Raw genomic sequence first — 24,873 nt, forward strand, 5'->3', positions numbered from 1 at the left:
TTTTTTCCCCCTCTATCAGCCACTATATAATAATATATATATATATATATATATATATATATATATATATATATATATATATATATATATATATATATATATATATATATATATTTGTATTACATCAAAAGTAATCAACAAACTATACTATAAACTGGTCAAACATTGGCCAAATTGTCAAATAATCTAAGAAAGATGCAAAAAATGTGAAAAGAGCTGATCTACAAGCTCACAACAAGCTTGTAGATCGGCTATTTTCACAATATTTATCTGTGGAACCGGGTCAAACTAAATGTTATACCCCAGTTCAAATATGATTATTTTGGGGGGTTGTGACCTGAAAAGGTTGAGAACTACTGTTTTCTATTATGTTACAGTTATATTCATAGATTAACATATTATCTTATATTGCATTATGTTATTTTCATAGAGCTATATCTTATGTTATAATATTCCAAGATAAACAATCCCATGTAGTGTCACCATTGAGAGCTCATGGCAGTAACTGTTTTACTTGAAGGACCCCCAGTTTGATATGAATTACACTACAATATTTTTTACTTTGGGACCCCAATCTACACTGTGAAATCCTGTTTATTTAACGCTGAGAAAGTTCAGCTATTTTGAGAAAATACTAATTAAAAAAGGCTTCAGTGGTTAAATGGTTTTGTTATTGAGCTGGATGAAACTTTTGTGACGCGAATACAGTATATAATTACAATTGTTATAAAAACTTCCAGTACATATATTTTTAAAAAAAAAGACAATAAAACCTGCAGACACCTTTTATCAGTCTTTATTTTATTGTATTATTTATATAACAACTTTAGATAACCGCCAGGACATGTGTAAAGCAAAAGGCCTGGGCTTCATAGCACAGCACAAAATCATACATAGAATATAACATTTTCCAGGAAAATACCCTTAGCATAATATGTATTTAACAATAAACTAGAAAAAGTGCTCCTTGGAGCACAGGACTCCGCCAGGTCAGGTAGGTTAGTTTGGGCCATCAATGGAATTCGCCAATCAGGCTGGATTGTGAAAGATCGGACGGATCCGTCTTGATGACTTGACCAAAGAGATAATATGTACCGATTTGCGTGATGTTTGTATGAATAATATTTTAAAAAAAACATTGTTTTGCGAAAGTCGGCCTCCTGGTGGCACTATAATAGGGCAAAGTTGAAAGGGTGGCATTTGGTCCTCAACGTAGTGTGAATGTGCGTGCAAAGTTTCACCGCAATCGGGCGCTGCGTTCATTATTTGCAGCATTTTGTTCAAAACGGGCCACTCCTGCAAACTTTAGATGTCAATCTTAGCCAATCAGGATGGAATATGATAAATCAAACAGATCCGTCTTGATCACATGACTATAGAGATCATGTGTACCGATTTGCGTGAAATTGAGATAACATCTGAAGGAGAAATATCCAAAAATGTTTTACATAAGTGGTGGCGCAGACGGACAGACGGACGGACGGACGGACGGACGGACGGACGGACGGACGGACGGACAGGGTGCAAAACATACTCTCTCGCCATGCCTTTCGGCCTGGCGGAGACAATAAAATACAAGCCGTTATGTATTATGGATGGTCCATCATCAGACATACATAGGACTATATAAAAAACAAACAAAAAACAACAAGGCTGTGCTAGTATAAGGGGCTTGGTCTGAGGACAGCCATCACTGAGGTAGGAGGGGCTTAGTTAGCAGTGACCGTCTGTCTGCTGGTGTGTTCATCGGTCATCTGATTCTGCAGCCTTTAGGGGGACAAGGACAAATACATAAAACTACATTAACTACAGTCCACCGTTCCTTGTGCTACATATGTACGTGACCACATACAGTAGTACATTTGTACACTCCCAAAGTTGAATTAACACGCAGGATTTTACTGTGTACCATAGTCAACTACTGTACCTGTGCGTGTAAATCCTGATAGCCACACAGCAGAAATCTCTGCGAACAGTGCCCATATGCTCCACAATTTCCCACGTGTCCGTCTGCTCAAAATAACGCTCGATGGTACATTGAGACCTATATGAAGTAGGGATGTGTAAAAGTGACCAACATGAAAATCGATTACTACAATTCTATTCTTACCGATTATTTGAATATTCGACCACGCCCCTTTATTTATTTATTTTTATTATCTTTTTGTTTTTTTTGTTTTTTGGCGTGGGATTTGTTTGGGTGAAATTGTTCTAGGGATTTGCTTCGTTTTTTCATCAAATGACTATCATAGGTTACAATAATAGCATTGCATTGGCCTATAAACTGAAGAACTAAACAAAAGTCCCTAAAATTCAATTTAGAATTACTTCCTGTAAACACAAGAGAATAAATAAATATTACAACCATATTAGGTATCCTATAAAATGTAATTACTATGGGCAAGGTTTGGATGACAATATAGCCTTTGCAACAGAACTTAAAAAGTCACACCCAGTGTGAAGTGGGCGGTGTGGTCATCACAGTGGTCATCACTTTTTTTTTGAAGCTCACTTAAAAAAAAATGTTTTTTTTAAGTGCATAGTGTTATTTATAGGTTGTTAATTTCATCACGTGTCTCACTAGCCAATCACAGTGCTGGATAGAGTCAGCCAATAGAGTCAACCAATCACAGTGCAGCTAGTGGTCATCACAGTGATGGAAGCTCACTTAAAGAAAAGTATAGATTTGCATTGAATGTGTGGGGGTTAGGGGGGTACAATGGGTGGCCAATCACAGTGCAGCAAATGTCAATGTCCCAACCTCACATATAGAGCATCGCAGTTCCGCCATTTCCTGGTGCCGGAAGTATATACTCGATGCATTTTTCCCATTGACTTTTCCAAAAATATTTATATCAATCAATTTAAGCCTAGAATCAAGCTATCCAGGATAGCGGTGAATCATGACCATAAAACCTTTTTTTCTGTGATTTTTAAAAATGTTATATTTAATGATATGATACTATATTTAATAAATACCCTTTGTTTTGCCGTTTTCAAAAACGTTTTTTCACAGAATCAAACGTTTTATGGTCATGATTCACCGCTATCCTGGATAGCTTTATTCTAGGCTTAAATTAATTTATATAAATATTTTTGTAAAAGTCAATGGGAAAAATGCATTGAGTATTTACTTCCGGCACCGGGGACTGCGATGCTCTATAGGGGCGGCTACACCGCCCAAAAAAAGAAGAAAAAAAAGTAATATTTGATTTTCATCCTACAAACGATTATTCGAATATTCGATTTTTCAGACCCATCCCTAATATGAAGACAGATAAACAGCCATGAGAGAAATGTTTGGTGTGAAATGCAGCCACCGTTTTTCAAGCTTTCATAGAACAACAGCCTCTTACCCGTCTTCTTGCCCTCCTATTACGTAGATCATTCCACCAACTACAGCCACACCAGGCATCAGGCGTCGCTTTTTCATGGGGGCACACATTGTCCACTGGTTTGTCTTAGGGTTGTAACACTCCACCTTGTCCAGCAATTTCTTATCTATTTTACCACCTATATAGATAATGAACAGGAATTAAAGGGATAGTGATTCACTTTATAACTCTATAATACTCTATAATGTTCCCGGATTTCTGTGATATTGAAGCCAGTTCTTTTATGAAACTAACATATACCTATAAAGTAGATCCGTCCTTTAAGTGTACAGGCAGTTGAAGTACGACAAGGAACCTGCATAGGAGCAGCGTCTTTCCATACAGATGTTTCAGGGTTGTACTTTACCACTTTGCTCCGAGAACTGCCATATTCGTTCGAACCAATAAAGTAGATCACTCCATCTAGTGCAACAAAAAAAGAGCCAGTGGGATGTTCAACTTCGCCGAAATACTCCACAAGCTGCCAGGTGTTGGTGTTGGGATCGTAGCGCTCCACTGAGTCCACATAGTCGTCGTTATGAAAGCCACCCAGTGCAAACACATATCCACCCACCGTCACCAAGCCTAAGGACCATGTGGGGTTGAACGAGAGAAAAGAAACAAAACAAACAAACCCGATCAGACCTGATGACCAATGGCCTCTCCTTGGGTGGGTAACCAAGGCAACAACATATAGCTCTTACTCCAAAACAAAATTGAATGTCCTAATTTGACAATATTACCCAAGCCACTGCGTGCCTCATTCATGGAAGCCATCTGCAACCATGAGTCATGGGGAGGGTCATAACGCCACATCTCATTACTGGCTGAACCATCATAAAGATCTCCCCCAGCCAAATACACCTTGGTGCCTATGGTGGGAGAAGAGACAGATTGGGATTAAAAACCTTTGAGTGTTAAAGAAATTAAGTTTTTCACAGCTCAAGATACATAACCATTAAAGATTGTATGCATCTACAACTTGAAAGGTCTTCACTGATACCCAATGTGATGTCACCACATACCATTAATAAAACATTATTTATTTGCCTGTATAATTATGTTGTGATGGTGTACTTATCAAGCTATAACAAAATCAACAGAAATTCCCCAAAATAGATCCGGCATGATGTGACATACTGTAAGCTGCAAAGTGGGCTACATGCAATCCTGATACTGTCCCAATATGACAGTTTGTTTTTAAATTTCCCTACTGTTTCCAATCAGTTCTAGCCCCTACATTGAATTTAGATGTCCCCAGATCTCCAGGTGGAGATCTCTGATCACCTGGCTGCGCAAGATTAACTCTGATGGTATTCCTTACCTAACACAACCAGACCATAAAAGGATAGAGGTTTGGGCAGAGGTGCCAGGATCTTCCTTTGATTGGTCAGGGGATCAAAGCTTTCAACGATGACAATCGGTTCTGTGCTCACGTGTCCGCCCACTATCAGTATCACTTCACATGCAGAGAGAACATAAACACATTTGTATTTATTTTATTTACATCACCAGGTATGGGCATGAGGACAGGTAGTAACAGCAGTGTAATGTGTGTGAGCATGTGAAATGTTATGATAGCAAGAATTAGCAGTCAATGAATGAATCGAGGATTAAGATTGGTATGGTATACATTTGAAAGTTATAGTCAACTAAAACTGCGTAAAAAGTACCAAAATCTAAATCAAAGCTTGAATTGTAAAATCAAATACTGACATAATGATGCAATAATGAAATAATTAAATAATTATGTAATCATATTTATGCAGCCCCAATAGCAAACTAAACGTATTGAAAAGACAAAAATATGATTTGTTATTGCCAGGTACTGTACATTTGCAACACGCATGCATGCAGTGGTGGAAAAAGTACTCACATTCTTCAAGTAAAAGTTCAATACTGCAATGTAGAAATACTCTGTTACAAGTAAAAGTCCAGAATTAAAAAAGTACTTGAGTAAAAGTACAAAAGTATTGGCATCAAAATGTGCTCAAAGTACCAAAAGTATAAAGTACTCATTATGCAGAATGTCCCATTTCAAATGTATGAAATGTATGAAAATCTTTTGAAAATGAGCTATTACATCTGCTATTTTCAAATGGCCAAAATGCATAGGGCTGAACTGGTTAATGTATGTTTTGTAATAATAATCTAAATCTACAAAGTAACTAGTTTTCAAATCATTTTAGTGGAATAAAAGTTTAAAATGTGCCTCTGAGAAGTAGTGGAGTAGAAGTAAAAGTACGAACAATTGGAAATACTCCAGTAAAGTAAAAATACTTCAAAATTGTACTTTAAGTACAGTACTTGAGTAAATGTACTTAGTTACTTTACACCACTGGATGCATATGTGAGGTAGGGTACCAGACACCACGGCATGCATATGTGAGGCAGGGTACCAGTGGATGAACGTGGTTGAGCTGTGTGGCAGGAGGGCAGGAGATGCTGGTTCTTGGCCTCAGAGATGAGCCTCTGACATCCCTGGGATTCCTTCACCACATCCACAGACTCAATCACATCATGGAGGTAGGAGGGACTGATGAGAGGCAGACGGATAAGCTTGAAAACCTGAAAGAACAAATAGAACACTAATTATTTACTAGTCCAACCGGATATTGCGTGAAAGTGAACAACATTAAACATTGCCTTCAAATCTATACAGCTGCTGCAAGACGAGATGAGGATTCAAACATTTTGAATACTCCACTTGTTGTATCCTATACCTTTAGATTTAATAAACATGACCATACTGATATCAAATCTAGGACTGTGCCCTTTGGGCACCATTCGCTTTTATCATTTCATTCATTCGAAAATGCTTTGAAATGTGTTAAGATTACTGTATCATGTATACAGTAATCATGTATATGTAGAAGTATGTTTATAATGCATTATATGGGCCCTATTCTCGCCACTGCCTTACCCATTATCCCTAAACTTCTTTGCCATTTTATTTCATAAAATGTTGAAAATGTTTTTTTAAATACCGTAAATCCTGTAATAGTGACCTCTATTCAATTAAAAGCCGTCTCTCTATTAATGCCCGGGGGCTTGAGAAGTTTCTACAGCGCAATGTCATGTCACTGAGACGACGAACCACCATGGCACAGAAAGACCCAGATAAACTTACTGAGAAACTGGTTTCGTTTGTTGACTACGTTGGTAAGGCTCTCAGCTCTAAAAGGGATTTTAGAGAAGGACATCATTGCAATGGATGAGACTGCCGTTTGGTTCGATATGGTATCTCCCACTACTATTGATGCCATAGGCACAAAGAGTGTGTCCCTGAAAACAACAGGACACGAGAAAAGCCATCTCACCGTTGTCCTTGCTGCCAAGGCCGACGGCACTAAACTCAAGCCGTATATCGTCTTCAAAAGGGCTATTCGTGAAGTGAAGGTAATGAAGGAACAGATCACCAGAGCAGTGGTCGCCACATCTAAGAATGGCTGGATGAATGATGATCTCACCACAGATTGGCACCCCATGCCTCCTGGTGTGGGACGTGTACCGGTGCTACATCAGTGTCGCTACCAAAGCTGACTTGAAAGGCTACAAGATGACAACCGCAGTGATTCCGGGAGGCTGCACAAAATATGTCCAAGCACCTGATGTGATGTGGAATCAGCCCTTCAAGGCAAGTCTACATGAGTCCTACGATCAGTGGATGGCTGGAGACGTAGACAAGTAATACACGACCGGAGGTAACCCAAAAGCCCCCGACCGCCACCTGCTTGTGGACTGGGTGCTCACTGCCTGGGACAAGCTGGACAAAGATCTGATCATAAAGTCTTTCAAAGTTTGTGGACAGACCGTGAATCCTGACGGGAGTAAAGACGATCGCATCCTCTGCTTCAGGGAGGAACAGCCTTGCGCTGCAGGACGAGAGGCTCTGGCCCAAATCCGACAGCAAGATGAGGAGAACAGGCTTGCAGCCGAGGAAGAGGAAGGACGAGCTTCTTAACAACGGACTTGTTGTACTGGATGACGATGATGGGACAATGCTGCTAGCGGGGAGGATGGTGAGTGACCTGCAAATATTTTGTTATATTTTGTCTGTCCCCTTCCTTCCTTCCTCCTCCCACTGACACAAAATGTTGATTTATTCATTCAGATCCGTTTGAAAAATGGAACTACAGTATAGGCCTCTCTCTTATACAAGCCTCCTTTCAATAAAAGCCGGGTACCCACCACAGTTGAAACAAATACAAGCCCGGGTTACTATTAGAGGATTTATTTTAATAATATCCAATCTACAAGCTCACAACGTGTCGATGTAGATCAGCTAGTTGAACAATTTGAAAATAGGGCCCATGGGCTTTTCTTCCTGTTTTGCTGCCAATTCAATTAAATTCAAACTTTATTCCAGACACACAGCTTGTAGATCTGCTATCCCCCCCCCCCCCCCCCCCCCCCGAAGCAAAGATTTGAGTTAAAACTTTTCGCAAAATATATACATATTCATAGATTTGCAAACATTTTCAGCGCTATGAGCTTGTATATCTGCTATTTTTTAATGGCCAAATAAATCTTAAAATGACACAGATGTGTTCCCGGTCTTAAAGGGTTAATAGAGCCTCACTTGTGGAGCAAGTGACTGGCACTAAGCCATCTAGGGACGTTAAGTACCGTACTATCCTTGGGGCATCATTGTAGGCCACTTTAAGCCTCCACATGCTACCTTTCTTGTACTGTATGTGCACCACAGGAAAGCTGTATACATGGGAGTGCAGAATGCTTTAAAATGTTCACACTTGACAGGACCTGAACATATATTGAACCAGCAAAGCAGCACATTAGCCTGGGCATAAAGTCTAGAGAATATCTCTATCATCATGGAGAATATCAGTGAAAATGTGGCCAAGGTACTTGATTTCCTGGCACACAGAGAGACAACTGTCTCATAAGTGAAAGGCTGGGAAGGCCAATTTCTTGTCCTCATGGCTTCTCACTATCATGACACTACTCTTTTTTGCATCATAAATTATGTCATGATGATCGTTGCCATAATCTCAGCACACTTTCAATAGCTGCTGTAACCCTCCACTGTATGGACCCCGAACGACCAGGTCATCAGCGTACATACAGTAAGGTGATTAATGATAGCGTTACCTATAAGACAGCCTGTATTGCACTTATTTAATTCACTAGATAGATCATCTACGTAAACGTTAAATAGCAGATGTAACATTACCCCATTCAACCTGCATTTTCTGATTTGCGTACCAAAACACCAGTATACGCACAATGGCCCTCATTTATCAACGCAGCGTATAAACCGGCGTATATTTTATTTTTTCCATATATTCGGCCGTACACCAACGTCAAAGTCACATTTATCAAAGGATCCTATACAGCCGATCCTAGCGTACATCAGGTCAGAGCTTTGATAAATCTCACGTCTGAAAACGAGCGTCATTTAAATAACACGCCCTTAAATATTCTCAAAGCGCCCCGATTTTACGACACGAAGAAGAACCAGAATACGACCAAAGACATGAAAAGCCAATAAGAAAGAGTTTCCCCCTCGCCTCGCCACACACGCACACGCCCATCTCTCTCTCTCTCACACACGCACGCACGCACGCACCCACGCCCGCCCAGCTGTGTTTCTCATGTAATCCGTACCGTAGCGGTAGCCTACAATCTTTGTCACGTAGGCTTGTAGCCTACATGAATTACATATTATGATACCAATCACATCGCCATGAATGGAATACGTTTGTATATTAATTTATTTAACCCATACCGAGCAGTGCGCGTTCGAGTTACACTAAAATAAAGCCGTCATGTAGGCTATTCCCATTTCCCAGTGAAACTCGGACCGTCGGACGGGCGAGTCCCGTCCCGCTCCGCATTAATGAGAGATAGCCTGGAGAGAATATTAATGAATGAATAACAGCAGCGCCGTTGCACCAGTCTAAACTCCCGAGAGTGCCCTCGCAGAAGCGCTGTATATTTTGAAAATAGCAGATCTACAAGCTCACAACCCGTCACGATGCGACGCTGGCTTGTGAGCTTGTATATCTGCTTTTTTCAATGTAGCCAGATCTACAATCTTATCTGAATGACCGTTAAAGCAAGAGCAGTTTGTTTAAATAACTTCATAAAATGTTATATTTTCACAGGGATCATTTATTAGTGCAGATATATATTTATGAGTGGATTATGTGTCCAGATGCCTGTCAGACAGTCAGACAATGCTGATCCGCAGGTCTAGGATGGAATAAACGGGCGCAGCCAACGTCAACAACTGGTCTCTACCAGACGTGAGATTTCAGCGTACGGTAGGATGACGCCCACGTCAGGTTATATTGATAAATCCCGAAAGGTGCGGTGATCTCGCCGTACGCCCATTATTTGGGCTGCACCGTGTTGATAAATGAGGGCCCATGTGCTTAGGTATGGCTCTATCAAGCAGCTTCTGAAACAGTTTGAATTGGTTAATCCTGTCAAAAGATCGAGAAGCATCGATAAAGCATAGGAAGACTTAAGAATTACAGCTACTGTAGCTGACAATCATTTCTTTAAGTGCAAAAATGCATACGTCTGTGCCGTGTTTCTTTTTAAATCCGAACTGGTTATCTGCAGTCAAGACATTTCAAGACGTACTAATATGACTCTTTCCAATACTTTGGAGAGGATGCTGGTCAGAGCGATAGGTCTATTAGTTATCAATGCCGTTTAGTTTACCTGCCTTGTCTTTAAGGACACTAATTGTACAGAGGTGATTGAGTCTGGAGGGACACCATGAACCAACAGACCTGTAAAACACATGGCCAGTAGAGGGCAGATGTTATTGCTTGCATATTTGAGGTGTTAACCTGTGATTTGATCAACGCCATATGCCTTGTTGTTATCTAGCATCATAATGGCATCAACCACATCATCAGACCTGATCAGTACATTTTCAGTGAGCAAAATAGTAATAAAAATCACACCCAGTGTGAAGTGGGCGGTGTGGTCACAGTAATCAAACCATAAATGTGTTTTTTTAAGTGCATAGTCCTATTTATAGGGCTATGCACATGTGTCATGTGTTTCACTAGCCAATCACAGTCCTGAATAGTCAGCCAATAAAGTCACAGCTAGTGGTCATCACAGTGATGGAAGCTCACTTAAAGAAAAGTATAGACTTGCATTGAATGTGTAGGGGTTAGGGGTGTACAATGGTGGCCAATCACGGTGCAGGGTTAGGGGGGTACAATGGCGGATAGTATAGATTTGCATTGAATGTGTAGGGGTTAGGGGTGTACAATGGGGGGGTACAATGGTGGCCAATCACAGTGCAGCGAATGTCGATGTCCAAACCTCACATTGCACCGCCCAAAAATGGTATGGTGCATTTATCTAATACTTTCCTCCAAAGGCTGCACAGTGTACATTAAATCCACAGTGCTGGACAGACATGGAATTCAGACATGGAACCCTTACCTGCTCCGGTTCCATGTCTTGCTCAAGGACACCTCGACCAGCCAGGAGGATCCGGCAATCGAACTGGGAACCTTCCGATTCCAAGACGGTCGGCCGCTCTATCTCCTGAACCAGTGCCACCCTGGCAATCTTGCCAATTGTGACTTCAGAATATTATGAATCAGGTTGATGTAATGGCAGTCATGGACCATGGCCACATCTGGCTGGATACTTGCCCGAGAAATACATCATGAGTGTATAAGTAGAAGCAAATGGACCCTTAGGGTATCATTTGGTTCCATGTATACACTCTTTAACACTAATGAGTTTATAGTGTTAACAGCTAACTAAAATGCACATCATGATAGCATCCCTTCAAGCTCGTCTTAACAAGTCTGACCTTTTCCAAGCTCTGCCTTCGGGTAGGGCACTTGTTTAACCACATCATGGCAGCCTCAAACACCATCTCCTCCTTGGGCGCATTGAGATCATCACTGGCCAGAATCTCTGTCAGTTTATCCACAGAGAGAGACAGGAACTCTTCCTAGGGGCAGAAGAAATACAGTAGATTAGCTCTGGGGTTCCAAAACATTTCCACGCCCCAAAAGACACCCAAGCTCACATTGGTTGAGTTATGAGACTTGTAGATCAGCCATTTGCATTGTTTTCCTTCTTTTTTTTTTACAATACTGGCATGACTACTATTTTAGCAAATCGATCATTTCATTCAAATCGATTCAGTTTTATAAACGATCAAATACATTGGTTAAATTAACTGTTACACTCCTACAACAGACAAACAACTTTATAAATGTAAGGATCCCTCAATCACTGACCTGATGACAGACGTCACTGAAGTGATCAAGGATGTAATCCATGCTGTGTTGCTCCAGTTGCTTACAGGAGTGGGTCTCAGCAAAGAGGTGAATCCCTACACAGTTCTGTTCATCCATGTTGTAATCCTTCAGGAAACGACAGCAGGCCTCTTTAACAGCAGTAACATTTAACAGGTTTGCTGCTGCTAGCAGGGCCTAGACCAAATAAAACATGTTATTTTAAGCACAGAGGCAGGCAGGTAAAAACTGGAGACAATGAATAGCGGTTTATACAACTTATGATGAGAAATACCTGCACATTTGCTGTGGAGATGTCCACCGTTGATGTGTAGGCATAGCTCACCAGTGAGCCAAACTCTTCAGGCTCCATGTCATTGATGTTAACCCTGTGCTCTCTGGACTCCATCATTCCAGTTGTAAACATGGCCTGGTTGAATGCAGGTTGAAAAAGGTTGACCTGCAGTGTTCATTGTTTAGGCCTTTCTTTACATATTCGCAACAATTAATTGACTGGATATAAAATGATATTCAGTTCACATGAAAGCCAAGGCAGAATTGAATACAAGTAGCAGATCTACAAGCTCACAACACATGCTGAGCTTGTAGATGTCTTTCTTTCTTTTCTCCTAAGAAATAGGTCTTTCAACGCCAGGTCAATAAATGCTCACATGTAAAGTTGAGGGTCTGCATTTACCTCAAAATAAGGACTAAAGGAGGCTAGTACATTCCGATGGCAGGGGAACTCCTTTCCTCCACAGCAGATAATCACATCACACAACGAATTGTTGAGCCGAAGCTTGTTTAGGCCCTCTAAGACCTTGTTGGGATGAGTCTCCTCCATGAACACCATTTTATCCATGTTCCTTTTTGCTGGACCAGCCTGTACAAATGTTAATTTACACATCTTTTTAATTATTCCAATTATTGATTTATTGTGGATTACTTAGCATGTGAATCGCTAGCTTTGGTCCAACGTTATATGGACCAGAGCTAGTGAATCACCTGAGATTTGGTGACAGTTAGGGTTACAAACCAATGATGACTGATTGATTGATTGATTGATTGATTGATTGATTGATTGATTGAATACTTTATTAGCAAATAGTAGTGGTACGATTACACAATGGGTGCTAAAAGAATAACACAAAAAGCCCTAAGGGCTTGTTTCCAAAAAGTCATTAGCCTATTACTAAAATAAATGAATATGCATTAAAGTGATGCACTTTTACTCCTTGTGTAAAGTAATGCAACTACTAGACACTTGACATACACAAGATATGTATTTAGGACAGCTTTTGCTAAGGGTGGTACAGTGTTGAGCATGATGGGGTGTTGACCATAAAGATGGATGTCCTTTGTTAAAACTTAAAAACATGTCATCTGAGCTGTTTAGATTGGACTTCTAAATGTAGCATCAGACCAGAGAGACAGAGACATTATGCACTCAAAAACATTTTGTCAACCAATAAAAAGAGACAGAATGGCTCAACAGTGCAAGGTTGTGATTTCAAAGCATGGCAAGAAGCAGACCCAGCCAGCAATGCTGCACTCAGCGTGCTACAGTACAGTGAGCAGTGTCGCCAGATTTTGCGAGAGAAATAAGCAACCCGGTCTATGAAAACAAGCCCAAAAGAAGAGAGCTACATGAGCACTGTGGTATACATCTGGACTCTTTGAAAATAGCCGATCCTATTATAGATCTGCTATTTTCAAAGAAAAATCTTGAAAAAAAAGTGAACATTTTGGAATATTTTCATTTCCACAAAATAGTGTATGGGATACTCTGGCACAAAACACTTTCCGAAGGGGGGGGGGGCAACTTTACAGAAACACAAGCCCAAAGTCACTTATAACAAGCGGACATAGCAACACTGACCTTGTCTGTAGTAACGGTTGTTGGTTCCATGATATATCTATGGTTGGTTCACTCATCCCCTGGTATGGTATGGAGCTCAGCTAGCTAATGGCTAGGCTAATAAACAACGACGGTGGGATTAGTGCATGAATTAGTGGGATAGTCTCTCTACAAGAGGGAAACGGAGTAGAATATTTAGTGGTTCTGTTGTTGTAGTGACTTTATGTCAACAATGTAAAATATTAAAGTTTGCTGTATATCTTTGGCTGCAGCAGTGCCAAGCAGTGAACAGGGTTGCCAGATCTGCTTATTATAATTTCCCAGCAAGAATTTATTTGAAAATAGTCGATCTACAAGCTCACAACGCGTCGCATCACGACGCGTTGTGCTTGTAGATCTGCTATTTTCAAATAGCTGATGTATATGTTAAAGTGCACATGTGACCCATAGTCGCTTCTTTTGGGCTGTTTTTTTCTAGACCTGGTTGCTTGTTTCTCTCACGGAATCTGGCAACAGTGGCAGTGAACGGATGAACGAATGGAACCAAAACAGGAAACATGTGTAGCTTGACGTCAGGGGGCGTGGTTTGGCGTCAGACTACCTGCTTTTTCATTGGCCTTCTCACGTGACGTCAGACAACTTCCGTTCTTCTGACCGGATGCAGCGTGTCCAGGCAAGAAAAGGCAGGAATGATCAACAAACTCAGAGCAATTTAGGAAGGTAAAGTTAAAACTAATATATGTTTATGTCATGGTTTTCTTCCTTCTTAATGTTATCGATCTACTGCAATGTAACATTGATTAGTTTGTTGTTGTTGTTGTTGTTGGGATCATCATGGGATGGGAAAGCAGGCTAACAACTTTAGCTACAATTAATGCATTGTTGCCTGCCTGCTATGCTAACACTTTTATCAGTGGTGGAAAAAGTACTCACATTTTTTACTTAAGTAAAATGATCAATACCGCAATGTAGAAATACTCTGTTACAAGTTAAAGTCCGGAATTAAAAATGTACTTGAGTAAAAGTCACTAAGTAAAGTAACTAAGTACTCAAGTACTGCACTGAAGTACACTTTTGAGGGTTATTTTTTTTTACTTTACTGGAGTATTTCCCAATACTTTTACTTTACTACTCCACTACATCTCAGAGGCAAATATTGTACTTTTACTCCACTAATTTTTTTTGACAGCTTTAGTTACTTTGTAGATTTACATTATTATTATTACAACACATACAATAACCACTTCAGCCCTATATACATTTCGGCCATTTGAAAATAGCCGATCTACAAGCTCACAATGCGTCGCGATGCGATGCATTGTGAGCTTGTATTGTATATACTAAGTATCGATACATACAGGGCGAACAAATTGATAAGTCTAATTACAATTACCAGCACCAAGCACAACACACCCATTAATGTGTACTTTAAGTACATTTTGATAGCAATAACAATACTTTAACCAGTGGTGGAAAACAGTATTGATACTTTCACTTAGGTAAAAAATGTGAGTACTTTTTTCCAGAAAAATAATAATTTAAAGTTTATAATAAATTCACTCTTTCCTTTTCTCTCCCTCTCTCTCTCTCTCAACAGCAGTCCATACAACACGAATGGCACAGAAATATGCCTAAAAGCATGCGTTGCAGTGTTCCTTACTGCTCTAATAAACATGGACACAACGGTAAAAACTGGTGGAGTTTCCACTTTTTTCCTGTAGACGAAGAAGTATGTGCCCGTTGGTTGAGGGCGATCAAAATAGATGAGGAGTTCCGAATCCATCGCGGTACCACCTTTGTGTGTGGTGAACACTTTGGCCCAGAGGATATGTATACGTCAGCCGGCAGTGGACGAACGATGCTTAAACGAGGAGTGGTGCCTTCTAGATTCCACTGGAATAACTGGGGTAAATGTCAGAAGAACAAATACAATTAATGAATGTATTAAAGGAATAGTTCACCCCCAAAATGATTTTTTTCTCATCGATTAGTCACCCCATGGAGACTTGAATTCATGGATATTTTTTTGTTTTTGTGACATGTGACAAAAACAAAGAAATATCCATGAATTACAGTCTCCATAGGGTGACTAATCGATAGGAAAAAAAATAGTTTAGTTTGTTTTGCATTTGCTTTTTAAAACGGCAGTTGTAGAAACAATGTTTTGATGAGTTTTGTAATATTCCGTGTTTACAAAACAAACGTTAACATAATTTTCCTGTTCCCATATAAAGTATTTGTTATGTTATGAAATGTTGAATTTTGTGCAATTTTTGGGGACTGAAAAATGTAGACTCAAAATGTAGATGTCTGTCCTGAGGGGTCACCATTATGACCTTTTACATGACGATTAATTGTCACGCAAATAATTGCGATTTAAATGTGTTTTTGTCGTTGAACCCTGGACCATATAAATAAAAATTATGTTTCTGTTTGGCTTTTAGGCCTTGAAGTTACGCAGGGCAGATATGACAAATAAACTAAATATATAAAGAAATTATTGACATATTCAATGACTTTATACTTTAACTAAACAATAGTGGTGGAAATATCAAGCTCATTGTAGCTCACAATCTACAAGCTCACTGCGCGTCCGCGTTGTAGATTGTAGATCTGCTATTTCCACATTCTTTTGGAAAATGTTTGAAAATATGTAAACATTTTTCAACATGGAAACGAGTATGCAAAAATAATTACGATTATCTCAAATAATTGTGAGTATGTAATCATTGTGACAAAAAAAATATATGGCAGTGAATTACTTTGTAACTAACTTGTATTAGTATTCAGAGCACATGGAATTGCTGTCAAAATATTTGAAGAATAGTAACAGTAAGTATGTTTCGCTTTTTACCTATAAAGCTTCTTCACTTTTGACTGGTGGGGATGTCATTATGGAGTGACTGACTCATGAGGTTCATTGTAGACACCCCAGTCCCCTCACCTATTCAGAACTGAAGAAGCTTCTTGGATGAGGATTAAAAAAAAGTATTAGTATCAAACTACTTCAAGTATTTTCACAACTGAAGGAGTGAGAAGTAATTCACTTTAGATACTCTGAATACTATTGCAAGATATTAACATTACATGGATGACTGAGAACCTCCACAGACATACGTTTGGAAATTTTAATTGTATTAATTCTATTCACCTCATAAGAATCAAGAATTAGTGTCAGTAATACAAGGCAAGGCAATTTTATTTGTGTAGCACATTTCAACAACAAGGCAATTCAGTGTGCTTTACACAAAACATACAATCTCACCAACAAACGACATCCAGTAATAAAGACTAAGTTTACATGAATTTATGGGTGAGTGATAACTATCAAGGTGTATGCTCTTTCGTCCCCTTTAGGCAAACTGGACGATGCCACTCCTCAAGAGAAGACTCAACAGTCGGACCTTAAAGTTTTGATCCTAGAAAAGAAAATCCAGCAGCTGAAAGCTAAACAGCAGCAGCCACTGATTTTCCGGTTTTGCGTCACAGATGAGGACCTTCGTTACTTCACAAGATTCAGCTCAAAGAAGGTCTTCACTGTGTTTTGGAAGTTAATTTATTCCTCCGTTTCAAGACTCAAGTGGGCACAGAAAAGAGCAGAAGTTGCACCTAGTACTCCTCAGCGAAAACTTCCACCCATCGATGAATTCTTCATGTTTCTCTGTCGTGTTGCAGCAGGGCTTCAGGAGAAAACCTTGTCGTCCATTTTTAGCGTCAGCGTGGCTACAGTTCGTCGCACCGTCTCAACATGGACTAGCTACCTTTACCGGGCACTTGGCTCGCTACCATTGTGGATGACAAGAGAGCAAGTGCAGGCTACAATGCCTGACATGTTCAAGCTCTACTGCCCTCTAGTGAGAGTAATACTAGACTGCATTGAGCTCCGCTGTGAAACAGCATCCTCCTCCTCCTCCTCCTCACTAGAGTCAGAAAACATTTCCAACCATAAAAATCACACTACCTTTAAAGGTCTCATTGGCATTGCTCCGTGTGGGGCTTTCACATTTGTATCCAGACTGTACACAGGCTCCATCTCAGATATAGACATGACTCAGCAATCGCATATCTTACAGTTTCTTCGGTCCGGAGACGGAGTTTCGGCCAACAGGGGTTTCTTGAACGAGAGGATGCTGTCAGAGGTTGGGGCTACACTCATCACCCCTCCCCTGAAGACCTCTACTCAGCTCTGCATGGAGGACATACAGAAGACCGAGGCTATTGCCCGTCTAAGGATTTTAGCAGAGAGGGCCATTTGCCGGGTAAAAGAGTACCATATTTGGGATGGGCTTGTTCCTCTCTATTTGTCAGGTTCCGCCAGTCAGCTGTGGGCCATTTGTTGCATAATGTCAAACTATCAGGGACCTCTTGATATCAAAGGGGACAAACCCGTCTAAAGCCTCCTTTCCCCTTCAAGGCACACATTTCTTAATGAAGTCCCTACGGGTACCTGCTGCCCCCAAGTTTTATTTTCCATTGTGTATGAAGGTAATAATTATGTCGGTTCATCATTTGTCAAATGAAATGCTAGTGTCCTGTAAGTCCATATGGGCTGGGCTTCCTTTGGAAGCATGACACTTTAATAAAGAAAAATCAATCATCATCGTAAAGGTAATTAAAACTAAGTGATACTTTTATTGTAAAAAAATATGTAAGCTCTGTATTCTGAGTAATCATTGCTATAGATTTGAGTGTTCGTTCAGTAACGGTGATCTCCCCGACTCCTCCAGCTCTTTGGTGAACAGAAGATACTTTCATTGGGTCACCAATTTCATCCAGTCAGAAGAGATAACTCATTTATCAGCTTAGAATTTCTAGTTTTACTTTTTTTGTTTCATCACTTCCAATTTCCCTTGTTTATCGTGTGTCCTTTATGACAGTGGTCCCCAAACCTTTTTCCTTGGAGCCGTCCCTTCTTAAAAAGCTGAGATCCCCCACACGTGTGTGTGCACGCACATACATTTTTCAAACATGTTAACCACTTGAGCACCATATACTACCCCATAGCAAAAATAGTCGATCTATAAGGCCTCACACCCTCTTTTAACTTTGGCGGCCCCCAGGTTGAGAAAATAAAAACACAAGAAAAGAGTTCTCTCTCCTGAATGGATAACATTGGTACCCCGACCTGAAAATGCTCTATGTTTACTAAACTGGAGAGACGAGGAGACCCCTGTTACTTTATACTGTAGTCTATCACAGTAGCAATGATTATTGTGGCTTGTGGGATTACAGAGCTATTTTACACGTATTTGAACAAAATATATCAATCATAGCACCACCTATTTTTCTTTTCCCATTTTTTCTACCCTTTTTTCTTTTCTGTGGGTGGGTAGGTAGGGGGGTATTTGGGAGCAGGGGCAAAGCACTGACAAATATGATATTGCTGGTAAATGGATCTATGTACGTGGATGTGACGCATCTCTGTAGAATTTAATCAAACAAACTTAATTTTAATTAAAAAAAATACAGTATATATAGCACCTTAACTTGAATGATGTGATCAAGCATTCTGTAAATATCTTTGTTAATTAGTTTGTTTTGAGTAAAATGCCTATGTGTGCAGCTCTCACATTAAAGGAACCAGAATATCTTTTTTAACTTGTGTTTTTTATTTATATACACATTTGGTAATAAAATGTAAGTGTGCCGATGGAACTGTTAGATTTACTACTGAACCTTAACTCCATAAATAAGAAAGGTTCGTGGTTCTGTGAAGTGGGGAGTCGTTAAAACATCCTTAAATGAAAGTGACAGGAGATTACAATTGTAAGATCAAATCATTTATTATCCTTAAAACTAAGTTTACAATTATTTTTGAGCCTATGAACCTATCAGAATGAATTATCAAACAAACAGTAAAGATACAAAACAAATCAATAACAGCGCGCTGGATACAAAAATCTCTCCCTAATCACAGAGTAATGATGCTCCAGACAGGGCGATTTCTGCACTGAAGCACCATTTCCCTAGACCAGCGATAGTATACATTCTCATAAAACATGATCAAATAGGTGTCGCTGTTGGCTGTCGAAGATGATTCATCCCGCTTCCACGCTGTTGGTAGCCTTGGCTTCTGCACGTCTTCCCGTCACAGGCCTCTGGGCTCCTCACCTCCCTTCGAAGGCTACACTCCCTAACTTTATGCTGATAAGCATCTATGAAACCTTTGTTATATAATTTGGCCACAGTATATGGCATTTTTAGTTTCTATTTCCTGCGGAACTTAACACTCTGAATTCTGCCTTGTAATTTTATGTCATTTTGATATCCATATTAAAGTTTTCAGTTATTACTATAAGAGTATTACAACAAGAGTATGCGATTATTATGACCTAATATTAATTCTATGGCATCACTGGTGCCTGTATTTTCAGTAAGACATTCCTCTGAAAAAGGGAGTGAATGAGAGAGAGGGAAAGACAGGGCCCCTCTCACTATGATCTCCTCTCCTCCTTGGTAAACACATTCTTTGAATAAGGTTATGACATGGTTAAACTAAAACTTAACACTTTTAGTCATACTAATGATTAAAATATAAGGTATATATACACAGTACACAGTATAATAGTCTATATATCAATGTGTGGCTTAAGTGACTAGAATAGCTGAACTTAGAGCAGTTATATGTTTAAACAGGATATAAATAGGAGCCACTATGTGCCCCCCTTTTTACTCTTCTAAACTCCTCCATTTATGCAGTTTTCTACAGACACATCTAATTATATAAACGGCAAGTCACTTCCGCGCGCGCTGATGCCATAGCCACAGCTCTGTAATCGAGTAAACACAACGCCGACACACCACATCTCGCCAACACAGTAGCCACGCCGGACGCGACGATTTTACGGGTGGCGTAGGGCACCTCTCATTGCTCACGACACAGTTTCCACGTCGCAACATAATTAATTCTACTCACACAAAAAAAAAACACCGAAGGGGTCCGTCATCTTCCACGGGGGTCCCCGCGCGTCCCGACACTCCACAGGGGGTCCGCGGACCCCCTGCAACATAAAAAATATAATTTCTTCTATTTTTTTTTTTTTTTTTTTTTACTTTTGCACATTTTACTCCCACGATTTGGGTACCCCAATATACACGCGCCCACGCTGGGCCCCGTGCGCGGCTGGGGTTGAGGGGGGCGTAGCACCCCCAAGACTCTAGTTCATTATACTTCTAGACTTTAAATCTAATTTTCCTAACAGTCCCCCTTTTACACCTACTTAGCGGTAGGTGTAATCTACACCTAGATTTACAGTGTTGTGTCACAAGTTCCGAATGGGTCGTCATGTGTGTCTGGGTTAGGATAAATGTCATGCACGTCATCATGGGTCTGTATGTACTGTCCGTCATGTGGTATGAGGTTTCTCAAGTCTCTAGGCAACCCTCTAAGGTTGGCTGGATCAAAATCAGTGTCATAGGTCGATACCTTAGTCAGAGCAAGTTGCCGGGCAGTGGAGTCATGTGAGGCGATGCTAGCTAGTGAGCGCTTTACACAAAGCAGGAGGACAGCCACTGGGATAAGAATGGGAAGTATCACACTGGCTACCCAAACCATCCAGGAAGAGCCCCATGAGGAGAACCAACCCCAGGGGTCATAGCCTTCTGGTGGTGGGGTCAATGAGTCCAGAACGGCCTTGGAGTGAGCTAATAGAGAGGTTACATTAGTAGAAACATCTGGAATGAAAAAAATGGTTAAGCAACATCTTACACATTCCCCCCTGCTTTTGCAGTAAGCAGGTCCAGGGTCTGTTGGTACTGCAATGAAGAAAATTGTCATTAAAGCACACATACTCCCATGCCACTGCGAACAGCCAGAACCCCAAAAGACCCAAACTGCCCCAGTGTCCCCCTTAGCTGACTGGCTGGGGAGGAAAAAGATAGACAGACAGACAGACCGTCCGATCGACAGACAAAACCTCCTGTAGGCCGACCTGGCAAATAAATCAAGCATTTCATAAAGCAAATATAGCAAACACAGAATATTGCTGGGCTCTGGGTAGGTCTCCTGTCCGTTTCCTGTGTCTATTAAAAATAGAGGCCTTCAATGCAATTAGGCTCCGTAAACTTTGTAATACATTTTTCTACACATTTTTATTATTCAGGGGCGTCCCCCTTTTAGACCTGAAAATGGCTGGTTCGTGACTTTTTCGATCTGTGGTTAGTTCATCTGGGGAATGATCAATCACTTAAGTTAACAGATGACTGTACAGCAGTTAATACAATCGCAATACTTCCACTCCACCTTTGAATTACTGACACTATTGTAATATTGTTTTGGGCTGCTACACCTCCACTTCCATCATATCTGACCAATTTTTTTTTTTTTTTAAATGTATTCACTCTCAACTAAACCAGCCATCTGCCACTTGTTAAAAACATTCCTTGTTCTTATCATATATTTTATTATTATTTATGTTCCTTCTGACATTCAGTCCTACCCCACAAGACAATGAGATACTTTTAATTTACCTATTGTCATATCAAACATCAAATTCAGAGGCCCTTACTTATGGAACCTCCACTCCATTTAATTTATTCCATACTGTACTCCAATTATTTAGTACTCATTATTTTCCCACTGTTCCCCTTATAAGCTTGCATTATTTTATATCGTTTTTATTGAGCTTTTAATACAACTAAACTAAACTAAACTTCTCTGTCTGTTCAATCACACCACTTACATACAGACCGTGGCAGTCAAATCACCCTCTTGGCCTCCTTAGTTCTTTTACTTCTAAACATCACATACAGAAGCTCTCCCTCCTCTCTTTCTCTCTCAAGCCCTTTGATAACATTATTTTTCCATTCAACTCCCATCATTTAATATTTTAACAAACTTTCTTGTCCTAAATAACCTCCGTTCCAAACTTCACCTCCACTACCACTTACGTAATTACTACATCACTTACTTGTAATCTTTGGTCAGGGTGCCAGTCAGTGTATAGTGTGAGTTTTCTATGTACACCAATGTCTCTACCATAACAATGTATCGGCCATGGTTGTATACTACAGTGTGGTTGCAGGAGTTTTTTTTCCATTCTGTTCTGTGGACTTTAATTTTGTGCTATAATACATCAGTAGGCTACTTGTCTCTCTCACTTAAGTCTTTCAGACCTCCTCCGCGGGGCGCAGTCCTAGGCTAGACCCCTTTCCACTTGAGATCTACACCCAGGAAACCCTGGATGGAGAGTTCAAGCCTCCTGCTTCCCGGCGTCTTCTTTTCAAAGCCCACCGATCACAGGAGCATGACTCGCTTAGTAACTGTTGCCCTCGGCGGTCGCTTTCAGCTTGTCATGGCCTGACCGTACATTGAGCCGAACGCAGCGACCACAGCACGCCATGGCTTTAATGCTATATGCGATCCGACCGGCAGGTGACCCAGTCGATAGCGATCCCTTACCCGTAGGCGTGGTTGGCGCCCCAGGCAGGAAACCGACAGTCTAGTCCTGGCCCCGCTTGGCTACGGGAACCAGAATATTGACCGTTTTCACCCGCCTTGCCTTTTCACAGAGACCGTCCCTCAAGACCGCACCCTCTGCTAGGTGTGGACTGTCATCCACGTACCACGCAGTTGCCCGACACCACCATGTGCGACAACCACAGGCTAGACGGAAACACAGCTAGGATGTTAATTCATCCTTGACACATTCATTATACGTCTAGACTTTAAATCTAATTTTCCTAACAAAACACACACTAGGCTAAGTGTAACCAGATGGAGTCACCAAGTACTCCTTTATACACAGTTCACCAAGTACTCCTTTATACACAGTGTGACTACGCCACTCCCAATTACAGGGTGGGAGACCCGAGGTACATGTTATTATATCCAGTTAACTTCCCCAACTTCCCCAATTTGTTCAGTTTGAGTTAACAAATAATGGTCGGTTTGGAATGCAAAAATATATTTATTCACAATTGATAAAGTACAATGTATTGGTAGGTTTAATGATTAAAAACTGTTTCCACCTGTCGACCAGTAAAGTGCATAGGGCTACTAAAGAGACATAAAAGCTTGGCCAAATAGCTGCACTGAAATGTAGGCCTACTTATTGAAGTCTGCACACACAAGTTAAACACTGCAAATCAGCAAGATATAAACACTCAGAGCCATGTGTAATTTGGCATTAAAGATCACTGCAAATGTACACTCAAAAAGGCCAAAAGCCACACCACAAAAAGAGACAGCAATCAATTAAGTGCCAATCTGCAGTATAACTATTAGCCAAGTATCTGTCTCAGGCCGTAGCCGAATTAAACCTGTGGTTGGTTAGACAGTTTGTTGCAACGTTTATAGCCGCAGGGGCTGTAGCATCTGACTAAACAGTGCTCAAATAATAAAAAGGTAGCAACATAAAAACAAAAAGGTTAAAAGAACAGCGGTCAACAGTACAACTGGCACAATATGTAATAAAAACAAAACCTTGCATTAGTCTCACGCTCTACCCTGGTGCTATAGATGTTCTGTTGATGTCTGGTTGCAATCAGAATCACATTCTGACTACCACTTCGGCATCAACTAAACATCTATAGTAATTCACAAGTACCAGTGAAATGCATTCAATGTACTTTACAAAGTTTATCTTTAAAATCAACACATACCCTGTTAACATGCGAGGGAATGCCCAGGTTGTCGGTGCAACACAGGTCAGCTCAGTCCTAGCACCGCCTGGATGACAAAATAGACCAGCGTGAGAACTCATTCATTTCATTCATAAAAAGAGTTGCACTGTTGCAACACAAAGAGTCAGCCTACGTCTAGACCCGTGTCACACACACACACACACACACACACACACACACACACACACACACACACACACACACACACACACACACACACACACACACACACACACACACACACACACACACACACACACACAGGGCTCTAGTTGGCGCACGTCTAAGAAGAGATAAAGATGTACATAAATAACCTGTAGCATGTTGACATATGGAACTACAAACAGATCACGCTACATCATTAAAACAAAGGCTTACCTCGACGCTATGAGAGCACAAACAAAACGACCCGCCGTGAAACCTAGAATAAAAAAGAAGGATGGATTACAGGGGCGTGTCCCAGCGTAGTACCGGGGTATTGCACATGCGCAGTAAAATCCTGCCTGAACATACAAAAAGGCTCAGTAGATGGCAGCGTGTGACCCTTAAACGGTAGTGTTTGTTTTGTGTCACTTCAGTAGCCACGGAGACCTGCATGAATTATATCAAAACTTTAATTCAGTCAAACAGTGGGTCAACAACAATGAAAGCAATAATAAACAGTAGGGACATAAACACAATAGATATGCATATTAATAACTTGGATATGGGGGTTTATGTCACTTTGTTGTTGTTCTTTATAACTATGTACGTCATTTAGTCCACTTGTGTA

General features: G+C 40.5%; 2 protein-coding genes across 3 annotated transcripts; one reads left to right on the top strand and one right to left on the bottom strand.

Annotated features, from left to right (window-relative positions):
- Positions 1-841: 841 nt before the first annotated feature.
- LOC311034832 (kelch-like protein 12) lies at positions 842-13,698 on the bottom strand. Its single transcript, XM_084042853.1, has 12 exons — positions 13,500-13,698; positions 12,318-12,503; positions 11,916-12,050; positions 11,624-11,818; positions 11,188-11,331; positions 5,774-5,942; positions 4,699-4,833; positions 4,118-4,246; positions 3,636-3,959; positions 3,357-3,513; positions 1,928-2,044; positions 842-1,767 (listed from the first exon to the last, which is right to left on the bottom strand). Exons 1-12 carry the CDS (start codon positions 13,527-13,529, stop codon positions 1,710-1,712), a joined length of 1,779 nt encoding a protein of 592 aa, XP_083898979.1. The 5' UTR covers positions 13,530-13,698; the 3' UTR covers positions 842-1,709.
- A 444-nt stretch (positions 13,699-14,142) lies between these two features.
- LOC311034914 (uncharacterized protein) lies at positions 14,143-19,038 on the top strand. Of its 2 annotated transcripts, none has more exons than XM_084042943.1 (3): positions 14,143-14,198; positions 15,076-15,385; positions 16,836-19,038. In XM_084042943.1, exons 2-3 carry the CDS (start codon positions 15,106-15,108, stop codon positions 17,870-17,872), a joined length of 1,317 nt encoding a protein of 438 aa, XP_083899069.1. In that variant the 5' UTR covers positions 14,143-14,198; positions 15,076-15,105; the 3' UTR covers positions 17,873-19,038. The 2 variants fall into 2 exon arrangements, with proteins under 2 accessions (XP_083899069.1, XP_083899070.1); XM_084042944.1 differs by having other exon boundaries at positions 14,147-14,198; positions 15,079-15,385.
- Positions 19,039-24,873: the final 5,835 nt, after the last annotated feature.

Source organism: Gymnoscopelus microlampas, assembly GCF_963454915.1.
Source record: "Gymnoscopelus microlampas genome assembly, chromosome: 2".
In the NCBI taxonomy this organism is placed as follows: domain Eukaryota; kingdom Metazoa; phylum Chordata; class Actinopteri; order Myctophiformes; family Myctophidae; genus Gymnoscopelus; species Gymnoscopelus microlampas.

Bases quoted from the DNA above. Each gene is read 5' to 3' on its own strand.
- LOC311034832 (XM_084042853.1), bottom strand. From the start codon at position 13,529: ATGGAACCAACAACCGTTACTACAGACAAG. The intron at 11,819-11,915 runs GTATTTCTCATC...TATTTGGTCTAG, and splicing joins TCTCCACAGCAAATGTGCAG to GCCCTGCTAGCAGCAGCAAA. The intron at 4,834-5,773 runs GTACCCTGCCTC...CTGCATGTGAAG, and splicing joins TCAACCACGTTCATCCACTG to TGATACTGATAGTGGGCGGA.
- LOC311034914 (XM_084042943.1), top strand. From the start codon at position 15,106: ATGCCTAAAAGCATGCGTTGCAGTGTTCCTTACTGCTCTAATAAACAT. The intron at 15,386-16,835 runs GTAAATGTCAGA...CGTCCCCTTTAG, and splicing joins ATTCCACTGGAATAACTGGG to GCAAACTGGACGATGCCACT.